We start from the raw sequence: 22,709 nt of genomic DNA, 5'->3' as shown, positions 1-22,709 counted from the left end.
TCCTTCTAGAACACATGTCAACAGATGTTTACGACTCCAGTCCCCATGATCTGAGTCAAGGTCCCAGTGGGCAGCCATACTGGGGATGGCTTGCTGACTGGTAGGGAATTTGTCCCTTTCTTCGGCTGTCATTCTATCATTTACTTGACTGAGATATCAGTTATCTCCAAACTCTCGGGCTACAGCTAAAGCCACATTCTTTTCATTAAAGGCCAGGGTTTGATCTAACAATAGCATGACATCTCTCCAAGAGAGATCAAAGGTTTGCCCTGGAGCTTGTAGGACATCTGTATACCTATCAGGATCATCTGAAAACTTCCCCAGATGTGCCTTGATCTGCTTTAAATCAGAGAGGGAGAAGGAGACATGCACCCAAGTTGGGCCAAATTCCCCTCCCGCTACAGCTTGAAGGGGACATAACTGATAGCCCAGGCATTTTTGTGGTCCTTTGGAGATTTCTTTGCTTGTTTCCTTCGGGGAGGGGGAGATTAGAGGAGGCTTATCATTAATAGGAAGGGGAGCTATAGGGACGCTAGGATGTGGGGGTAAGCTGAGCGATCCTCTTGTAGGATGTAAATTGCAAGTTTGCATAGTTGTGTATTTTCCTTCAATGAAAAGAAAGATTGGACGTAAGGTATTTCACTCCATTTACCTTCCCTGTTACAGAAAAGGTCAAGCTGCAGGATAGTATTGTAATTTATACTGCCCTCAGGTGGCCATTTTTCCCCATCAGAGAGAGAATATTGGGGCCAAGCTGTAATGCAGAAAAAAAAAAAATGAGCCGCCTCTTTTTCAGGGTTTGCGGGTCAAATTGGTCCCAATGGCTTAGGATGCATTTCAAGGGTGAGCCTGTTGATGCGTGAGTGTTTGGCCGACAGGTGCCTGGTATTTAGCCCCCGAATTCTAAGGAAAAATAGGACAGAATAGCAAGCGAAAGCAGGCCAATGGTACTCGCCACTTGGCAATAGGCGATTGTCCCATCTGGGTTGCCAAAATATGTCCCATCTGGGTTGCCAGATGTGTCCCAGCTGGGTTGCCAAAATGTGTCTAGAATTGGTTCCTTCGGGTGGGTTCTTGGTCTCACTGACTTCAAGAATGAAGCTGCAGACACTCCTGCTGGTTACAGTTCTTAAAGATGGTGTGTCCGGAGTTTGTTCCTGCAGATGTTCAGATGTGTCGGGAGTTTCTTCCTTCGCGTGGGTTCATGGTCTTGCTGACTTCAGGAGTAAAGCCACAGACCTTTGCAGTGAGTGTTACAACTCTTAAAGGTGGCGTGTCCAGAGTTGTTTGTTCATGCCGGTGGGTTCATGGTCTCGCTGACTTCAGGAGTGAAACCGCAGACATTCGCAGTGAGTGTTACAGCTCTTAAAGGTGGCACGTCCAGAGTTCTTTGTTCCTCCTGGTGGGTTCATGTTCTCACTGACTTTAGGAGTGAAGCCACAGGCCTTCACAGTGTGTTACAGCTCTTAAAGGTGGCCCATCTGGAGTTGTTCCTCCCTGTGGGTGAGTGGTCTCACTGACTAAAGGAATGAAGCCACAGACCTCCGCAGTGAGTGTTACAGCTCATAAGGGTAGTGTGGGCCCAAAAAGTGAGCAGCAGCAAGATTTATTGTGAAGAGCAAAAGAACAAAGCTTCTACAGCGTGGAAGGGGACCTGAGCAGATTGCCACTGCTGGCTCGAGTGGCCAGCTTTTATTCCCTTATTTGGCCCCACCCACATCCTGCTGATTGGTCCATTTTACAGAGAGCTGATTGGTCCATTTTACAGAGTGCTGATTGGTCCATTTTTACAGAGTGCTGATTGGTGCATCTACAATCCTTTAGCTAGACACAGAGCGCTGATTGGTGTGTTTTTACGGAGTGCTGATTGGTGTGTTTACAATCCTTTAGCTAGACACAGAGGCTGATTGGTGCATTATTACAGAGTGCTGATTGGTGCATTTACAATCCTCTAGCTAGGCAGAAAAGTTCTCCAAATCCCCACTCGACCCAGGAAGTCCAGCTGGCCTCACCTCTCAGAAGGAATGGAAATCAAGAATGTGATTCATATGTTAAGTGTGAAATGTCTGTTAAGACACCTGTTTTTGTCTGCTAGCGTTGACAGAACAATATAACACAGACTGGATAGTATAAACAACAGAAATTTATTTTTCTCACAGTTAAGAGGCTGAAAGTCCAGGATGAAGGTACTGGTAGGGGTAGTTCCTTCTGAGGCCCTTGTCCTTGGCTTGCAGGCAGCTGCCTTCTCCCTGTGTCCTCTCATGGCCCTTTCTCTGTGTATGCATGTCACTTGTTTCTTCTACTTCTTGTAAGGACACCAGTCCTGTTGGATCAGGGCTCCATCCTTATGATTTCATTTAACCTAATTAACACCTTAAAGGCCTCATCTCCAAATATAGTCACATTGGAGGTTAGGGCATCAACATATGAATTTTGAAGCCCTGTAGACACAATTCAGTCCATAAAAACACCACCTAAGTGAAAATTTCAAATAGACATTTGGGTAGAAGTCTGGAACTCAGGGGAGCCATGTGGACTGAGGACAGACATTGAGAAGATGCCAATACACAATTATTATTTTAAGCCATGAGCCTAGTTGAAATCACCTGTGGAGAAAGTACAGAAGAAAAAGAGAAGAGGGCCTGAGGAACACGAGCATTTAGAGATAGTCTCCAAAACATGGTGTTTAATCATTTAGTGGCTCATGGCTTCAGTCTCTGCTCTAACCCTGAACTTTTATCTAACCTTATTTTAGTCTCATTATACCACATCACATCACTGATGTGTCTCCAGACTTTAACTCTCCTGTTTCTATATCCATGTTCTGTTCTCTGTGCTAATCCTGATTGAGCCCAGCCATGCTCTTCTTTGGGCCTAAGCCTCATTGGAAGGCTAACATTTCAGGGAGCTAATTGAAGTGGACTTAGAGGAACTGAGAAATTCACTCATTCACAGCCCCTTTTTGAGGGGGGTCCTTACCTAAGGAGCTTATATTTGTATTCTAGGGGACAGAGGCAGACAATAAGTATGTAATAAAACAGAATTTCTCACTGTGAGATGTGCTGTGAAGGAGATAAGAAGGGCACTCCACTAGAGAGTCAGGGGAGAGCTGCATTTAAAGAGGTGGTTAAAGAAGGCCTTTATTCGAAGATTGCAGTGAGCCGAGATTGCACCATTGCACTCCAGCCTGGGTGACAAGAGTGGAACTCCATCTCAAAAAAGAAGAGGACCTTTTTAGGTAGTAGCATTGAATGGAAACAGGATGAATGACAAGAAACCAGCTGATGCAGGAAAGGGTTTGGAGTATGCAAAGAACAGAAGGGAAGTCACTCAAGGTTAGAGAAAATAGCAAGGGCTGGAGCAAATAGAACATCATTAGTCATGGTTTAGAGCTTGGATTCTGTAGAAGGGGCAAGAGTGAAAGAAGAGACTAATTGGGAGACTCCTCCAGAAGTTAAGGAGAGAGGTGATGGAGACTTGAAAAAGAGTGGGCAGTGGATGTGGCAAGAGCTGGATTAATTTGAGGTAATCGTAGAGGTAGAATCAATGGGAATTGGGTATAGGGGATGAAGAAGTAGAAAGCATCAGGGCTATCTAGGTTTGGAGCTTGAGCAGCTAGATAGATGATGGTGTCATTTACTGTAATTAGACTGGATGTGAGTATGTATACATATGTGTGTGTGTATATATATGTATACACATATATACACACACATATATACATATGTATATATATGGGCGTGTATATATGTGTATACACATATGTATGTATACATACACATACACATATACACACATATACACACGTATATACATATATACATATATACATATGTGTGTATATATGGTATTTAAACCAGGGAATCTCAAAAGGAGAGCATGTACTTAGAGCAAGGTTTCTCAACCATGGCACAGCTGGCATTTCAGGTCAAATAATTATTTGTGTGGGGGCTGTCCTGTACAATGGAGAATGTTTAAGCTGCATCCCTGGCCTCTACCCACTATTTGCTAGAGATCTCCCTTCCTCTTCCCTTGAGTTGTGACAACTTAACAACCAAAAATGGCTTCAGACATTGCCAGATGGCCCCTGGGGTTCAAAATTATTCTTGCTTAAGAACTACTGAGCTGGAGAAAATAAGGGACCCATGTCTGCTCCCCAGGGCTCTGTGACATTTAGAGACTGACAAAATAACTTACAAAGTCACCTCAGTCAGATCAGAATTTGTGTGCTTTCTATGCTTTCTTATATCATTTCAACAAAGTTTTTTAAGCAATAGAAGGGCTATTGAGAAACATTGTACTCATTTTAAAAGATTTTGTTTTGTTTATTTTTATACAACACAATTAGAAGAATGATTGTTTTTTGGTTACATTCTGCTTTCTGGAAGCAATCACTAGCCAAATGTCACTGTTTGTGATTGAATTCTACTTTTACTCTTTCTCAATGACACATCCATAGTTCATATTTCAATATTTTTCCTGATGTTAGGAGTTTGATCAAAGTCATTTTTAAGCATAGTCCGTATTGGCTAGACAAAAAATTTTTTTAAAAACCTTAATAGCTTTTAGGGTTATATATGTTTCTGTAGTTTGTGGAGCCAAACAGATGATCTGGTTACCCACAGTATCAAAATGTAACAAGTTTTATTTTCTTACAGCATTCCATGGCAATAGATTCTGGTTTCAGGAACTCTGGCATAACGGTGGGAAAGAGAGGAAAAACTATGTTGGTAAGATATTTTGTCAAAGAGCAATTTTTTTTAGTGTAAAGTGATCCAGAAATTGAATAACCTAATTAGACTCCTGCCTTTAATGTCTCCTTTCTCAAATCTTCTTGCCATTCTCTTACTCATAAACCCTCAGTGACTTACTCCTTCCTACAGGGCAAAGTCCAGAGTTTGGATTTACAGTTGAGGTCTTATTTAATAATATTCTTCTCCACTTACTTTTAACCTGATTCTTAACTCTGCCCTCCTCATCCTAAGTAGGCAAGGCCCAAAAGCACTATGACATCATGGAAAGAGTCACAGAGAGAGTTCAAAGTCCCCTTTACTGATACCTGCTGGATCACAGCTGTGTGAATTTGGGCAAGCTCCTCAGTCTCTCAGGGTTTGAATTTTCTCAGCAGTATCAGTGGTCCAGAAAACTACTGTCGTAGGGCCACATTCAGCCCACATGGGGCAGGATCCCACTATACTCATTTGATTACTTATTGTCTGAGGTTGCTTTTGTGAGACAATGGCAAACTTTAGTAGTTGTGACAGATACTATATGGCTTGCAAAGTCAAAAAATGTTTACTATCTATCCTTTTAGAGAAAAGATTTGCCGACCTTTCGACTAGATGGTCTTTAAGACTTGCTTTCTTTTTGAGTCCTTCTCTAGCCAAGCTAGCCCTTAGATATTTCGCCCTATTCTGATCTCCTGTGATATTTACTGTTTGGCATGGCATGTTTTTGAACTATTTGAGATTACCCTCCTTCTGCCTTCCTATATTCTCCTATTTTCTATCTATTTTTAACAATAACCTATTTCCCAAATAGGGGTGGATGACAAAAGAGGACACCCTTAAAGCATGGCTAAATAGAAAATCAAAGCCTGGCCAGGCGTGGTGGCTCATGCTTGTAATCCCAGCACTTTGGGAGGCCAAGGCAGGCGAATCACGAGGTCAAGAGATCGAGACCATCCTGGTGAAACCCCATCTCTACTAAAAATACAAAAATTAGCTGGGCGTGGTGGTGCGTAGCTGTGGTCCCAGCTACTCGGGAGGCTGAGGCAGGAGAATCACTTGAACCCAGGAGGTGGAAGTTGCAGTGAGCCGAGATCACGCCACTGCGCTCTGGCTGGACAGAGCAAGACTCTGTCTCAAAAAAACAAAGAAAAGAAAATTAAAGCCCGTGGTACTGGTTTGTGTCCCCAACTCACTCTTTACTCCATCTGGTAGCCCAGATGAAAGCAGAGCCATTCTTTCACCTTCTTCTTTGTTTCCATATTCAATTCGTTATAGGTCCTATCCATGCTGCCCCTCGTTTCTAATACTTGACCCCACCCTGGGTCTTCTGGCACTGCCCAGCCCTCAAGATCCCTAACCTCAGTCTTTACCATTGTCTCCCGACTAGTCTTCTTACTTTAGGTCTTCTCCTTGAGTCCCTCCAACCAGTGCTCTCAGAATCCCCCTTTAAAAAACTCAGGGCCTCAGCTGGGCGCGATGGCTCATGCCTGTAATCCCAGCACTTTGGGAGGCCAAGGAAGATGGATCACCTGAGGTCAGGAGTTCGAGACCAGCCTGACCAACATGGTGAAACCCCATCTCTACTAAAAATACCAAAATTAGCCAGGCATGGTGGCATGTGCCTGTAATTACAGCTACTTGGGAGGCTGAGGCAGGAGAATTGCTTGAACCTGGGAGGTGGAGGTTGCAGTGAGCCAAGATCATGCCACTGCACTCCAGCCTGGGCAACAGACCAAGACTCTGTCTCAAAAAAAAAAAAGAAAAAAACCTCAGGGCCTCCAAACATTTTCTTGGTATTCAGGGTCTTACCCAGACTATTTTGCATCTACCTGTTTATGTTCGTCTTCCAATTACATACTTATGCTCCAGCTATATAGAACTATTGGTTGTTTTCCAAGGGTATCATGCTCTTTCATGTCTCTATGCCCACAGATAAGTGGTGCCTCTGGCTGGATTTCTTCTCCCCCTTTCTCTCCCCTCCTCCTTTTTTTTTTTTTTTTTTTTTTTTGAGATAGAGTTTCACTCTTATTGCCCAGACTGTAGTGCAATGTCTCAATCTCGGCTCACTGCAACCTCCGCCTCCCAGGTTCAAGTGATTTTCCTGCCTCAGCCTCCCAAGTAGCTGGAATTACATACAGGCCCTTGCCACCATGCCTGGTTAATTTTTTTATTTTTAGTAGAGACGGGGTTTCACCATGTTGGCCAGGCTGGTCTCGAACTCCTGACCTCAGGTGATCCATCTTCCTTGGCCTCCCAAAGTGTTGGGATTACAGGCATGAGCCACCATGCCCGGCCCCTTCTTAATTTTTATGTCTGGTGAAATTGCACTCATCCTTTAAAATCCCAACTCAATTGCTGCCTTTCCCATAAAGCTGAGTTCTTAGACTCAGTTGCTTCTCTTCAACATTTTCTTGCCAGTGTGTGTGTATGTGTGTGTATGTACATGCACATGCATGCATGTGCGTTTCTTCTGTCATAAGTCTTAAAGCCAGAGGTCATGTTATAGTCACCCTGTATCTTCATACCTTATAGGGAGCCTAGAACATTGCAGATGCTCAGCAAAAGTTTATGGAGTGGCCAGGCATGGTGGCTTATGCCTGTAATCCCAGCACTTTGGGAGGCCGAGGTGGGTGGATCACCTAAGACTGGGAGTTCAAGACCAGCCTGACCAACATGGAGAAACCCCGTCTCTATGAAAAATACAAAATTAGCCAGGCGTGGCACATGCCTGTAATCCCAGCTACTCTGGAGGCTGAGGCAGGAGAATCGCTTGAACCTGGGAGGCGGAGGTTGCTGTGAGCCGAGATTGCACCATTGCACTCCAGCCGGGGCAACAAGAGTGAAACTCTGTCTGAAAAAAAAAAAAAGAAAATGTATGGAGTGAATTTTTATTCTCATAATAATTTTTATAGAGCTTGTATGGTTGTTCTTAACCTCTATCCAGTGTTTGCCTCTACTTGGAACATGTTGACTATTTCATCAACAGGGCTATTAAGATTGTGAACCCTAAAGCATTGAGAAGCAGCTCCTGTGTATGATAGAGGAGGCATAGTTTACTCTTGTAACTGTGCTCTGCTCCAAGAGCACTGAGACCCTTTGGCATCCAGTTCTTTTTTATTTTCCCTTGAGATTTCTGTTGAGGTTTTCTTTCTTTCTTTAAGTCGTGTATTATGGCTTTCCAAGCTATAGTGAGATTGAAATTGTTAAAAGTTATTTGATTCTTTGATATCATCTGTTTCTCTGAAAGGTAATGTATAGAATATCTTTCTTTAGAAATGACTGTAGATGATGGAAAAAATTTTATTTAATCTCCTTTGCTTTAACTGTGCTCAGCTAAATTCTATCAAAGCGCTGACTTAACTGTTGTAATGGAACTAAAGTATGTTAAAACACAGCCCTGACGGGACTTTTCTTGAGTTATTTTCAGTTTCTGTGGTATCTAAGTCTTCATATCTAAATTGTTTTTTCCTTGTAGGCTGTCCGGAGTACACATGGCTTAGAAGTTCCATTAAGCCATAAGGGAAAACTGATGGTGACAGAGGAATATATTGACTTCCTGTTAAATGTGGCAAATCAAAAAATGGAGGAAAACAAGAAAAGAATTGAGAGGTATATTAATTGGTTATTTCCATGTTATTCTTATATGCCTAGATCATCCTTGAAAACATTAATACTTACCATCTTCAGTTTATAATGTCAACTGCTTATCTATTTGTAGATAATTTAAAAATACTTTTATTATCATTAATAATAAAAAGATGATCAAAGTAATAGATGAGAGTAGGTCTGGCTGCCATGGGCACTAAATGGAGCATACGGGAGAGGCTCTCTGGGGGATGGTAGGCACATGACCACCAGAAGCCGGCATAAAGGGGAGAAACATAATTATTCTGGAAGGACAGCCCAGCAGCCACAGGAACTGTAACTGATCAATTTGTGAAGGCAGCCAGGGAAGAGATGCACACTGCCCCTAGATGGGACCTATCAGAGATTACCTAGTCTTTCCTGTTGAGGGGAACAGCTTGGTTGACTTTTTTTGTCTGATAAATATTTCACTTCTCTGGCTTAGGCTAGTTTAATACCAAACTCTTGTCATGGATTAGATCTAGAATTGCCATAACTTTCTAAATAGGAAGGTATGGCTTTCATTTCACGTCTCCATACTTCTTTTGTTCTTCATCGTTACCTCCTGGCAAAGGAAACTTTTATATTATTTTCTCTAACAACTTTTTCCCAAGAATAAAGTTTATATATAAAGCAGTAAATATTATGCTGTCTTTCATATATGAAAGTAATGCCACTGACCTACCATCAGCTAGATGCACAGTTTTGAGTTATACAAGGAGTAATAGCCAATTTGATGTCGTTTATAATTTTCTTCTTTCTTCTCCCCACTCTTTTGGCTACTTCCATTCAGTCAATCGCTGTCTGAATATCTCTTCAGTCATTCTGTCTCCATCCATACTGCTTCTTTCCTCATTCATGACCATCGCAATAGCCTCATTCAGGATGCTTCTGGTATGCCTCTCTGCTAAGCCATTCTTTATCAAATCATGTTTGTAAAGTGCAAAGGATTCCTGTTGCTTAACTTGCCTGCTTAAGATTCTTTAATACTTAGAACTTTTTTTGAAGCATTGAAGGCCAACAAGTGCTAGTGGTGGCAGTGTAAAAGGGTGAAGTGAGGTAGAAGTATGCCACCAAGGCAGAACTGGGTTCAAATCCTGGTTCTGAGTCACTCAGTGTGGTTCCACCAAATTGCTCAACTTTCCAGACTTCAATTTTCTTATCTCTAACTTCTGGGAAATACCTATCTTAAAGAATAATTATTATATTCATTAGATAGTGTATTTATAATGACTGCCCTGACCCTGTTATGTTTTGGACTCTCAGGACAGGATAGCCATTCTCCTTCATTGATTCATAGAGAATAAACCTATAATCATAAAAATATCACCATTCAGGCTTTCTCAACTAGGGTTCCTCATTTGAACCACATAATTCACAAAGTTATTTGAGTGACTATTTTCTGAATTCTCCCAAGGATTTTATGTAACATGTACTATTTTAGATACATTGGAGAAAAGTCAATTCATTACTTACAATGGATGTCTTAGGGTACTAGAGCTTAATTTTCCAGCCACACCCTGGTTGAGAAAAACTGACCACAAAAACCTGGCCACAAAATACTTTGAGCAGGTATTCTAACTAAAGTAATACTTTTAAATAAGCAAAACCCATTCCACCAGACTACAGACTACTATATGTAAGTATTTACTGGTACCATTCCATAAGTTTACCACTTATTAAATTGTAATCCAGTGAGACTGTTTGCTAAAACATAGGAGGTAGCAAATCAGTTTTTTCTGTTTCCTTTCTTGAATTTTAACAAGCTTATAAATAGAGCCCAAGATCAACTAACTGTACACCTGGTGAAGTTAATTGAGCCACGTTCACCAACTATAAAATCAAATTATGCTTAAATCCATTGACTCAAAAATATGTTTTGAGATTATAATGTGCATGCTGCCATTAAGAGCCATGCTTATCATATAAAATCAGGGAAAAATTAAAGAAGGGTAAAAATGTCTTAAGATACTGATTAGAAGATTACATGTGAATTTAGAAAGTGAGAACAAATTAAGGAGCTCCTTTGGGAACAGCTGTATGTTCAACCAAATGCAGTGAAAGAGTTACTCTTCTGATGTTGAAAAGAGAAAAAAATCCTGGAGGTGATGAGTTATGCAATCAGACATTCATTAAGTACTAAGATTGGTTTGCCATAGGACCAAAGTTTCACAATTCAGAGAATTTCAAAAACTCAAAAAATTCTGAAAAACATTTCAGCAATAAGAAATATTCTATAAATGTGAAAATTAAAGAGGTAGAATATTTTTAATAAAAAAAAAGGCCTTGTTCATGAGAAACAATTCCTAAGCCCACTTCTTATGGAAAGAGACTTATCCATTGGGTTCCTGTTGTTTCTGGAGCTGGGCAAGACAAGACCTTCAAGCAGCAGACTGCTTTATAAACATCTAATTTGGAGACTGGAAGAGACAGGGACTGACACCAGATGTAGGAAGACAATTCATACATAACGATCTAGAGAAATTTGGATAGCTATTGACTGACTACAAAAGGAAGGCTATCTTTGAATCTATTAATAAGCAGTCAGCACATGGGTCAGATGAAACCATCATCTGGCTATGAGTAGCATAAAATTAGCCATGTGCTTTTCACCAACTGTGTAATGAGAAAATATTACATAAAATGTACAATAAAGGGGCAGAATATATTGTCATCTAATATTGTTGATAAAGCAAATCTGGAAGAAAAGTAATTGAATCCACTTTCAATGGTTTTTTTTTTAAACTCTATTTTCTGATAAAATGTACGCAATAGGAAATTTACCATTTTAACCAGTGGCATTAAGTGCATTCACATTGTTATGCAACTGTCGCCACTGTCCATCTCCAGAACATTTTCATCATCACAAACTAAACTTCTATACCCATTAAACACTAACTCTCGATTCCTCATACTCCATTCCCCTGGTAATCACTATTCTATTTTCTCTATGAATTCCACTATTATAGGTAATTCATCTAAGTGGGATCATACAATATGCATCCTCCAGTATCTGGCCTATTTTACTTCGTTAATGTAGGATTCATCCATGCTATAACATGTATCAGAATTTCAGTTTCTTTAAGAGTGAATAATATTCCATTGTATTTATAGACTGAATTTTGTTTATTCATTGATGTGTCAATGGACATTTAAGGTGTCTTTCCCTTTTAGCTATTATAAATAATGCTGCTCTGAACATCATTGTACAAGTGTCTGATTCACTGCTTTCAGTTCTGTTGGATATATACTCAGAAGTGGTATAGTGTAATCAAAGAAAGCATATTGGAAGAAGTCACTGAGCAGGGCCTAAAATGCAGGCAGGGTTTTTATGTGAAGAGCTCTGTGGGAGGGGGAAATAGCATGATAGATAAAAAAGAAGAGCATGAACAAAGGAAAAAGAGATAGTGATATGGTTTGGCTTTGTCCTCACCCAAATCTCATCTTGAATTTCCATGTCTTGTGAGAGGGAGCTGGAGGGAGGTAATTGAATTATGGGGGCAGGTCTTTCCTGTGCTGTTCCTGTGATGGTGCATAAGTCTCACAAGATCTAACGGTTTTAAAAACGGGAGTCGCCCTGCACAAGCTCTCTTCACTTGCCTGCTGCCATGTGAGACATGCCTTTCACCTTCCACCATGATTGTGAGGCCTTCCCAGCCACATGGAACTGTAAGTTCATTAAATCTCTTTCTTTTGTAAATTGCCCAGTCTCAGGTATGTCTTTATCAGCAGTGTGAAAATGGACTAATACAGTAAATTGGTACCACTATAGTGGGGCACTGCTGAAAAGATACCCAAAAATGTGGAAGCGACTTTGGAACTGGGTAACAGGTAGAGGTTGGAACAGTTTGGAGGATTCAGAAGAAGACAGGAAAATGTGGGAAAGTTTGGAACTTCCTAGAGACTTGTCTAATGGCTTTGACCAAAATGCTGATAATGATATGGACAAGGAAATCCAGGCTGATGTAGTCTCAGATGGAGGTGAGGAACTTGTTGGGAACTGGAGCAAAGGTGACTCTTGTTATGTTTTAGCAAAGAGACTGGCAGCATTTTACCCCTGCCCTCGAGATTTGTGGAACTTTGATGTTGAGAGAGATGATTTAGGGTATCTGGCAGAATTTCTAAGCAGCAAAGCATTCAAGAGGTGACTTGGGTGCTGTTAAACACATTCAGTTTTATAAGGGAAGCAGAGCATAAAAGTTTTGAAAACTTGCAGCCTGACAATGTGATAGAAAACAAAATTCCATTTTCTGAGGAGAAATTCAAGTCAGCCATAGAAATTTGCATAAGTAATGAGGAGCTGAATGTTAATCCCCAAGGCAATGGGGAAAATGTCTCTAGGGCATGTCAGTGGTCTTCACAGCAGTCCCTCCCATCACAGGCCCAGAGGCCTAGGAGGAAAAAGTGGTTTTGTGGGCTGGGCCCAAGGTCCCTGTGCTGTGTGCAGCCTAGGAACTTGGTGCCCTGTGTCCCAGCCACTCAAGCCATGGCTGAAAGGGACCAATGTAGAGCTTGGGGCTGTGGCTTCAGAGGGTGCAAGCCCCAAATCTTGGCAGCTTCCATGTGGTGTTGAGCCTACGAGTGGACAAAAGTCAAGAACTGGCATCTGGGGACCTCCATCTAGATTTCAGAAGATATATGGCAACACCTGGATGCCCAGATGGAAGTTTAGTGCAGAGGCAGGGCCCTCATGGAGAACCTCTGCTAGGGCAGTGCCAAAGGGAAGTGTGGGGTCAGAGCCCGCACACAGAGTCCCTACTCGGGCACTGCCTAGTGGAGCTGTGAGAAGAGGGCTACCATCCTCCAGACCCCAGAATGATAGATCCACCAACAGCTTGTACTGTGTACCTGGAAAAGCCACAGACACTCAGTGCCAGCTTGTGAAGGTAGCCGGAAGGGAAGCTGTATCCTGCAAAGCCACAGAGGCAGAGCTGCCCAAGACTATGGGAACCCACCTCTTGCATCAGCATGATCTGGATGTGAGACATGGAGTCAAAGGAGATCATTTTGGAGCTTTAATGTTTGACTGCCCTGCTGGATTTTAGACTTCCATGGGGCCTGTAGCCCTTTTGTTTTGGCCAATTTATCCTATTTGAAATGGCTATATTTACCCAATGCCCACACCACCATTGTATCTAGGAAATAACTAACTTGCTTTTGATTTTACAGGCTGATAGGCAGAAGGGACTTGCCTTGTCTCAGATGAGACTTTGGACTGTGGACTTTTGAGTTCATGCTGAAATGAGTTAAGACTTTGGGGGACTGTTGGAAAGGGATGATTGGTTTTGAAATGTGAGGACATGAGATTTGGGAGGGGCCAATGGGGCAACCTGGTGGGAGGTAGTTGAATCCTGGGGACAAGGTCTTTCCTGTGGTGTTCTCATGATTGTAAGTCTCATGAGATCTGATGGTTTTAAAAACGGGAGTCTTCCTGCACAAGCTCACTTTTCTTGTCTGCTGCCATGTGAGACCTTCCACCATGACCATGAGGCCTCCCCAGCCACATGGAACCATAAGTCCATTAAATCTCTTTCTTTTGTAAATTGCCCAGTCTCAGGTATGTCTTTATCAGCAGCGCAAAAATGGACTAATACAGATGGCAATATGTAAGCCATAAATAGGGATCAGTGAATGGTTCAGTTTACCTGGAAGATGAGAGAGTAAGAATTTCTGTTGTATCACTTTGCTGCTTTTCTTCCTGCTTGTGATGTTTCTTCTTAGTTTCATTGTAGGTTTCTCTTCTTCCTCTTCATTAAATACTGTTCTTCAAGCTTCTGTCCTTGGCCCATGGCTTCAACTAGTTCTGCTACTTTTCCATGTACTGGCAGGTCTTCCAAATCTTTCTAGAGTCTTGGGCCAACATATCCAATAACCATTTGAACATATCTAATTAAAATATCTCACCAGCTTTTTCTTAACATGTTTCTTATCTTATTCTAAATCCCCCAGCCGTTTTCTTGGTTCCAATTCTTATCATCATTTACCAGCCATTTTCATGGTTCTGATTCTTATCATCATTTACCAGTGCAAAACAGGTGTTTCTATTACATTGAATTACAATTACTTAATTGCACATCTTTTTTTTCCACTGCAACATGGTCACGTTGAAGATAGGACTCCCCCCACCAGCCCCCAACCTTACACACATACACAAACACACTTGAGATATCTTATCCTACAATGTAACATGTATCTGGCTCATAGTAGAAGCCCAAGAAATGTTTATTGAATTAATGATAAAAGATAAAGGAGCTTGAAAGTTAACACATTATATTGAGTTCTCCAAAGGCAAAAACAGTTTCTTGTTCATTATATTCTGAGTGTCTGGAATGAGAATAGTGGTTAATAAATGTTCACAAATTTAGTTGACTAGACTTTTTCATAAATAGTGCTACTTTTTTTAAGGCTTCAAAGCATTAGGATGATTATTCTGGAAGACCTGTCAGATGGTTTAGAGATGGGGTGAGTACAAGTAGGCTCTTTCTATAGCCTAGGGAAGAAGTAATAGGTCCCTGAGTAACAAGATGAATGAGAATGAGACTGCAGAATATCCATCAGACATGGCAGCAGATTGGAAATATGGGTAACACAGAGAAGGAGGACTAAAGAATAACAGCTCTCTTAGATTCCTCATAGTTGCTAGTCTTTATCATTTTTCTTTCTTTCTTTTCTTTTTTTTTTTTTTGGTAGAGATGAGGTCTTTCTATGTTGCCCAGGTTGGTTTCAAACTCCTGGCCTGGCCAGAAGTGATTGTCACGCCTTAGCCTCCCAAAGTTTTGGGATTATAAGCATGAGCCACTGCACATGGTCAAGTCTTACCATTTCTAAAAATGGGTCTAAAGCAGCTAAATAAATAACACACATTTCCCTGTATAGTTGACCCTTGAACAACATGGAGTTAGGGTTACCACCCCCCTATGTAGTTGAAAATCCACATGGCTTTTGTTGTTGTTGTTTTTGAGACAGGATCTCACTGTCACCCAGGCTGGAGTACAGTGGCATGATCTTGGCTCACTGCAACCTTCGCCTTCCAGGCTCAAGTGATCCTCCACCTCAGCTTCCCGAGTAGCTGTTACTACAGGCATGTACCACCAAGCCCAGATAATTTTTTGTATTTTTTTGTAGAGATGGGGTTTTGCCATGTTGCCTAGGCTGGTCTCAAACTCCTGGACTCAAGTGATCGCCCGCCTTGGCCTCCCAAAGTGTTGGGATTACATGCATAAGCCACCGCACCTGGCTGACATATGACTTGACTCCCAAGAAACTTAGGTACTGATATCCTACCTTTGACTGGAAGCATTATTCATAACATAAGCAGTTGATCAGCACATGTATTGTATGTTATATATATTGTGTACTCTATTCTTACAATAAAGTAAGCTAGAGAAAAAAGTTATTAAGAAAATCATAAGGAAGAGAAAATATATTTATTATTCATTAAGTGGAAATGGATCATCACAAAAGCCTTTGTCTTCATCGTCTTCACCTTGAGTAGGCTGAGGAAGAGGAGTGGTTGGTCCTGCTATCTCAGGGGTGGCAGAGGCAGAAGAGGTAGAGAAGGTAGAAGGAGAAGCAGGAATATTTGGTGTAGCTTTTATTCAAAAAAAATCTGCATGTAAGTGGACCTGTGTAGTTCAAAACCATATTGTTCAATGGTCAACTGTATACTTAAGACCAAATAAGTAAATAATATAAAGCGAAAACATATATTTTATTTTCTAATAGTTTTTCCTGGGACATCCCCCATGCCCCCATCTTTTTTCCTCCTAATTCGTCTCTTAGCACATTGTCAGCTTCCATTCATCCTTGCAGTTCAGCCCAGGCATTGGATCTTATGACGGAGAGCATTTTGTGATTGCAGTTGGAGCACTGTGTCCCATCTTTTTCATGGTGTGTTAAATGTGGCTTTACAGTTCTGTAGCTCCTGTTAAACCATGAGCTCCTTGAGGGCACAGACCACAGACCACTTCTCTGGGCTTCTAGTACTGGGCACTTGGCCTGTCACATACATGTTGTTTTTTAAAGAAAATGCTAGTTAAATTCTAAATACATATTAGAATAGCCTTCTTTGATATTTGTGAATGATGGAAGCCTAAAGGAAATAAAATTGTGCCTCAGTTTCCTCAATTCTGTGTTTTTGTTTGAGAAGTTAGAGAAATTCCAGCTTTCTGTTGAAAGTGGTTTTCTAACTGACGTTGAAAAACAAGAATTCATTTTCTCAGGCTTGGCCTGAAAACTTATGAAGAGTTAGACTAAGTACAAGTTGTCCTATGCTATGATAATCTTGACTGCAGAGGCAGAAAAACTGAAGGCTATTTGCTTTTCTTTCAAGGAGAGAAAAAATACAGTTGCCTGAACATACTTTTTTTTTTTTTCCTTAAATCTCAGAGCTCATTTTGTTGCCTGTGAGAGTTCAGAAAATTGCACTTTTGAGAATCAGGCTTAAGTGTTACTGTATAAGGGGAGAACATAACTTTTGACTTATTGAGTACTATTTCTCAAAGGACTTTTAAAGTTCTCTTAGAAAAGGGAAAGGAAAACTAGTATTTGAAGTTTTTATTCAGGAAAGGATCTTTGTTCCATTTTACCAGTTGTTTTGGTACCCTAAGGACATAGCTTTGAATTCTTAGGTTCTTTAATGGTTGATGATTAAAGTAAGGCATACATTCCTTTTTAATTACTTTTTTTTAATGTGATGGATGAGGCATTTTTCACAAGCTGTTAATTCTCGGTGATCATAAAGGAGCAATTTAATCTTATCTTTCATTTTCTAGGAAGAAAGTATAATCCAGAAAAAAACACTCAGTTACCTAAGCCTAAAGTGCAGGGTTGATAAAGAATGGTAGAAGATGAGGTTGTATAACAGGGATGGCGTCTTATGATCAGGATGAGCCACACCATCTTGTGGCATGCTCAGATTTATGTTTTAGATAACGTTAATGTAAGTCATTCTGAACAGGCTGTGTGGAACATGAGAAGGATACCAGTCATTGACATCACCTAAGATGGTGACAAGACCTAGAAAGAAAGATCAAGTCAAGCATAGAAGTTTTCATCAATGTAAGGAACCAAACATTATTGATAGATGACATGAGGGGCAGATGGAGGAATTTGGGGAAATGTTGATGAGCCAGTTTTATTCTGACCTCATCTCTCAGCTCTGTGGTAGCAGGATATGGAAAACATAAGCAGTCTCCGCTTGGGAGGAATGACGGAAGATGGTGTCTACAGGGGAGCCAGGTTTCAGTAACGGAAGGATGTAAAGGGTGCATTAAGTGAAAGGATGTTACCATGGAACAAGGCCCAAAAAGTTATGTATGTCACGCATCTCAGTCTTTTTAAATTTAACTCTATGTCTGTTTTTGAAATTAATTCATTCATTGATAAAAATATTTATTGAGCATCTGTTGTTTGCCAAGCACAGCACTAGATATCAAGGTGTACAGTGATGAGTGCATAAGTTCTTGAAAATGGACAGGATGTGTACTCATCATGTTGTATATGTATTAGAGTTAGGTGACATATTTAGGAATAGGTGGATATTTGGAGTTTTCGAGTTTTATAGGCTTCGTAAGTAGAACTTAGCCTGTTTATTGAATCAAACAAAGATGAAAATTGGTCCAAATAGAGATCTATTCTGTAGATATCAAAAATTTCTTGCCATAGTCTCCCATTATAATAGGACATAAAAGTAAGATGAGATCTCTGCAGTGGCAGGGGGGTTTCCTAACTTTCAGATCATTCTGATTTGAGACCTAGGATAACACATTTATAGTTACATTTTTATTCTGGGGTTATTCATTCATTTATTCAATATAGTCTTACTGAGTATGCCAGCACTCTACTACATGCTCAGAATATAACAGGAGACAGGTAGATAGGATCCTTGCTCTCATGAAGTCTATATTCTATGAAAGTAGTCATTTTTGATAACTAACTCTCTGGGTACTTACATATATCATCTGTAATCCTGTGACAACCCTGATAGCTACAGGATAATAATATCCAGCTTTATAAATGTGAAAAATCAAGACTGTGGGAAATTAATTGGAATTAGCTGACATCACCTTTCCTAAAAGAATGTTGGTGTCAAATGCATGCAACACACCATGCTATGCTGCCTGCTACAGGCTACTGTGTCAAGCAGAGTTTTGTGTTAGTTGTTAACATGAGGGTAGAAAAGAAATGAGGCCTGGTTTTCAGAGAGCCTACAGTTTATTGTATCACAAAACTAACACTAAAACTCCAATAGAAAAATGAATAAAGGGAAACAATAATTTACACTAAAAAATTCAAATAGCTAATAAATGAGAAACATTCTATTTTACTTACAAAGAAATGAAAGTTAAAATAATGCGATATCATTTTCACCCATCCAGGTAGAATGTGTTTTTTGATGGGAATATTCAGTGTATAGGTGTAGTGATCTCTCTCAAGTGCAGCTATTAGAAGCATATTTCTTTGAATATCTATTGTGGGAAACAAGCAGTATTTATCAAGAGCCTTGTAATGTTTATGCCCTTTAACCATGTAATGATATTTCTAGGTGTCTATATAAAGAAATGGCTAAAAACTCACATCACATCATTTTCAAAAATGCTTACCACATTTTTGTTTGTATCAGGGAAAATTTGAATGTAAATAAAGGCCAATCTAGATGACATAATGTTGTACTGCCACTCTCAATAAATATTAACTTTGAAAAAACAATGTAAAACTTTATATGTAATATTCTAATTGTGACAAATAGGTATATGGATTAATTAATAAATACATTAATTCAGACTACATTAATAAACTGAAAAGAAAAATATTGAGAGGAGTTATTTCTAGTTATGTAGAGGTGATCTGTATTTGTAACCTCACACATTATACAAATTACCTAAAATGAGCCATTACATTTATGTAATAATAATTGCATTCTTTTTTACCCTCTTCTTTGACCCCTACATTTGGTTGGAAAGTGAGGTAGGACAGAGGTTGTCAAGAGGTGATTCCAATCCAGTTTTCAGGGCTGTTCTTAAAGAACTGAAATGCATTTATTTCCCTAATAAAACATATTATTTATTTGATTTATATTTATAAAGCTAATATGGGACATAGTCAAATTTACGTAACTTATAAGCTCTTGGTGTATTTCAGTCATTTCGTTTCAGTACACACAGATATAACAGTAGTACTTATTTCTTCACAGGTTTTACAACTGCCTACAGCATGCTTTGGAAAGAGAAACTATGACTAACTTACATCCCAAGATCAAAGAGAAAAATAACTCATCATATATTCATAAGAAAAAAAGAAACCCAGAAAAAACACGTGCCCAGTGTATTACTAAAGAAAGTGATGAAGAACTTGAAAATGATGATGATGATGATCTAGGAATCAATGTTACCATCTTCCCTGAAGATTACTAAGCTTTGGTTCTGATGTATCTAGGCCGTAATGTTTCCACTAGGTTTTATAAAGCTGCTCTTCATAAGAGTATTTTAGTTTGTTGAGTGTATCAGCCATTCATAAGCCAGTAATGACAAGTGCAGAGCTTCAAACTATAACTTTGTTGCCCAGAGGATGTGCAGTCGTCATCTAAGCTCTCAGCAGTACCCGGCTTATCCTACGACTTCACCTGAAATGCTATAGTTATCCCTACTTTTTTACCAGTTTCTCCCAGAAGCACCTGCTTAATAAATCAAAGATGTTTGAATGGTGTCTTATTCTGAAATAACCTGACCTAAGACAGGTATTTAGATTATTTTGGATACATTTTGAAAAGGGATAGCATAAATATTTTAAGTAAAAAGACCTTTATTTTAAATAATAGTGGATATTTTAATGCTGGAAATTAGCATTATAGTTGATATGCCAGAAATTATATCTTTGGTTGTGATTTAAACTTATGCTATAAACTAAATTAATGATGTAAATACATAGTTTTAAAAATTCTTTTAGGGACATGTAACTTTTAAGTATCACTTCTATAATATGTATTATTATAGGAACAAAGATTTGGGAATAATTGATTACAGGAGAGGAAGTACTGGAATTCCAGTTCAAGGAGATACCATTTCATTTAGGACTAAAAGGACAAGATACAAGTTCACATGATGGGAAAAATCAGAAAACCTCTCGCAGACAAAGGGTATATAATGGATATGAGGCATCAAAAAGCATGGTATAGTCAGTGATGGGGAATAGTCCAGAAAGTCTGAAACACAGCATGTGATGCGAGTCAAGGTAGTTGATGCCCAACTGTGAAGGGCCATTCTAAGCTAGCATGGAGGTAGACAGTGTTTCCTTAATATGGCTGCATATCAGAATTACCTAGGTCAGGACGAGGCATGGAGATGCTACTTTAATAGGCCCTGCCGCAGATCTTCCAAACCAGAATCTTAATCCTGGAGTCTAGGAATCTTTATTTTTCACACAACTCATCCAAGTGGTTCTGGTAAAATCAGTCCAGCACTTTTAGAACCCACTGATAACAGACTTATTCCTGGAGACAGCATTTGAGGAGGAATTGAAGATTTTCTAATGAAAAGAAAAAGGGTCACATGAACAGATGTTGCAGTGTACCTGTGCCAGGGATTTCATGTGTACACTTTATAGGAGAATAAGCAAGAGCTTAGGTAAGTTATAGTCCTTACCATTGGGTCTAAGGCAGTTTCCAGGAAAGCATGGCAACTCGTTCAGCTATGTAAGTTGAACTCTGTACCACTTGGGAGGGAACATTCCCTTAGATGACAATGTCAGTGGCACTCGAAGTTGTGCAGTGCACATTCTTATCTACCAACATATACAGCAGTCCTTCTGGGAAGGAAATTTTGGCAGGAAAGGGAACTCACAGTGTCGGAATGCCTGGAGCATTTCTTCTAGTCTGGTGGACAGAATATGGAAGTATCTGCCTGGCAGTGCAGTAAATGAAAAGAGAAGATAAATGAATAAAAAAAAGTTATAAATAACAGTAGGAAAGAGAGAGTGCAGGTGGAACGAGCCTATCCTGTGGTGAAATGACAACACATTCTGCAGTTTTGAAATCTAAGAGGCTCATTGACTTTTCTTCATTCATTTAAATTGATCTCCAAGAGAACTATGTATTTTAAAGATTCCATAAACTGAATATATGAATGAGAATTAAGAAGAGAGGGGCTGCTTCCTAATCTGTTTATATAAGGTATAGTATAGTATAATCTGTTTATATAAGGTTAGTAGAGAGGAGACACCAGGTGCTGGCCATAAACCTAAGAAGACATTGAATCCCATTCACTCCTTAACATTCCTTAATATACATTCATGAGCTACATAACATTTTAATCAATGATGGACCATATACCATATACGATATGGTGGCCCCATAAGATTATAATGGACCTGAAAAATTCCTATTGCTAGTGATGTGGTCATTGTAAAGCTGTAGCACAACACATTACTCACGTTTGTGGTGACAGTCATAAAAGTATGGTACATATAATTATGTACAGTGCATACATAATACTTGATAATATGTTACTGGTTTGTGTCTTTGCTATGCTTTGTATCATTATTTTAGGGTATACTACTTAAAATGTTAACTGTAAAACAGCTTCTGACAGGTCCTTCAGGAAGTACTCCAGAAGAAGGCGTTGTTATCATAGAAGGTGACAGCTTCATGTGTGTTATTGCCCCTGAAGACCTTCCAGTGGTACAAGATGTGGAGGAGGAAGACAGTGATACCGAGGATTCTGACCCTGTGTAGGCTTAGGCTAATGTGTGTGTTTATATCTTAGTTTTTCACAAAAAGGTTTTTCCAATGTTAAAAAAATATATAAAAAAGCTTATAGAATAAGGATATAAAGAAGTATTTTGTACAGCTGTACAATGTGTTTTAAGTTAAGTATTATTACCAAAGAGTCAAAAAGTTTTAAGAAATTAAAGTTTATAAACCAAATGTTCATTGTGAGCCAAGGTTAATTTATTGAAGAAATAAAACATTTTTAATGAAATTTTGTGTAGTCTTAGTGTCCAGTGTTTATAAAGTTTATACAGTAATACGTTTATACAGAACATCCTAGGCCTTCACATTCACTCACCACTCAGTGACTCACCCAGAGCAACTTCCAGTACTGCAAGCTCCATTCATGGTATGTGCCCTGCACAGATGTGCTATTTTTCACCTGTTATACTAATCTTAATTGTACCTTTTCTATGTTTAGATATGTTTAAATACATAAATACTTATCATTGTGTTACAATTGCCTACAGTAGTCAGCACACTAACATGCTGTACGGGTTTGTACCCTAGAAGCAATAGGCTCCACCATGTAGCCCAGTAGTGATGTTTGCGTGACTAAATCACCTTACAACCCATTTCTCAGAACATGT

At 39.6% G+C, this 22,709-nt stretch overlaps 1 protein-coding gene across 3 annotated transcripts in view; it reads left to right on the top strand.

The window, feature by feature from the left end:
• TYW3 (tRNA-yW synthesizing protein 3 homolog) overlaps positions 1-22,330 on the top strand; it is a 32,772-nt gene extending 10,442 nt beyond the window's left edge. For 2 of the 3 annotated variants that reach the window (XM_003830582.6, XM_003830583.6), the window contains 3 exons: positions 4,659-4,730; positions 8,206-8,339; positions 19,549-22,330. In XM_003830582.6, coding sequence (XP_003830630.1) covers positions 4,659-4,730; positions 8,206-8,339; positions 19,549-19,768 — 426 coding nt within the window. In that variant the 3' untranslated portion in view covers positions 19,769-22,330. The remainder of the gene's footprint in view (positions 1-4,658; positions 4,731-8,205; positions 8,340-19,548) is intronic. The other variant, XM_034967684.3, reaches the window with a different exon arrangement.
• Positions 22,331-22,709: the final 379 nt, after the last annotated feature.

This window comes from Pan paniscus, chromosome 1 (genome assembly GCF_029289425.2).
Source record: "Pan paniscus chromosome 1, NHGRI_mPanPan1-v2.0_pri, whole genome shotgun sequence".
Lineage (NCBI taxonomy): Eukaryota > Metazoa > Chordata > Mammalia > Primates > Hominidae > Pan > Pan paniscus.
The sequence above is the reverse complement of the archived record's forward strand: the minus strand, read 5'-3'. Positions and strand labels throughout refer to the sequence as shown.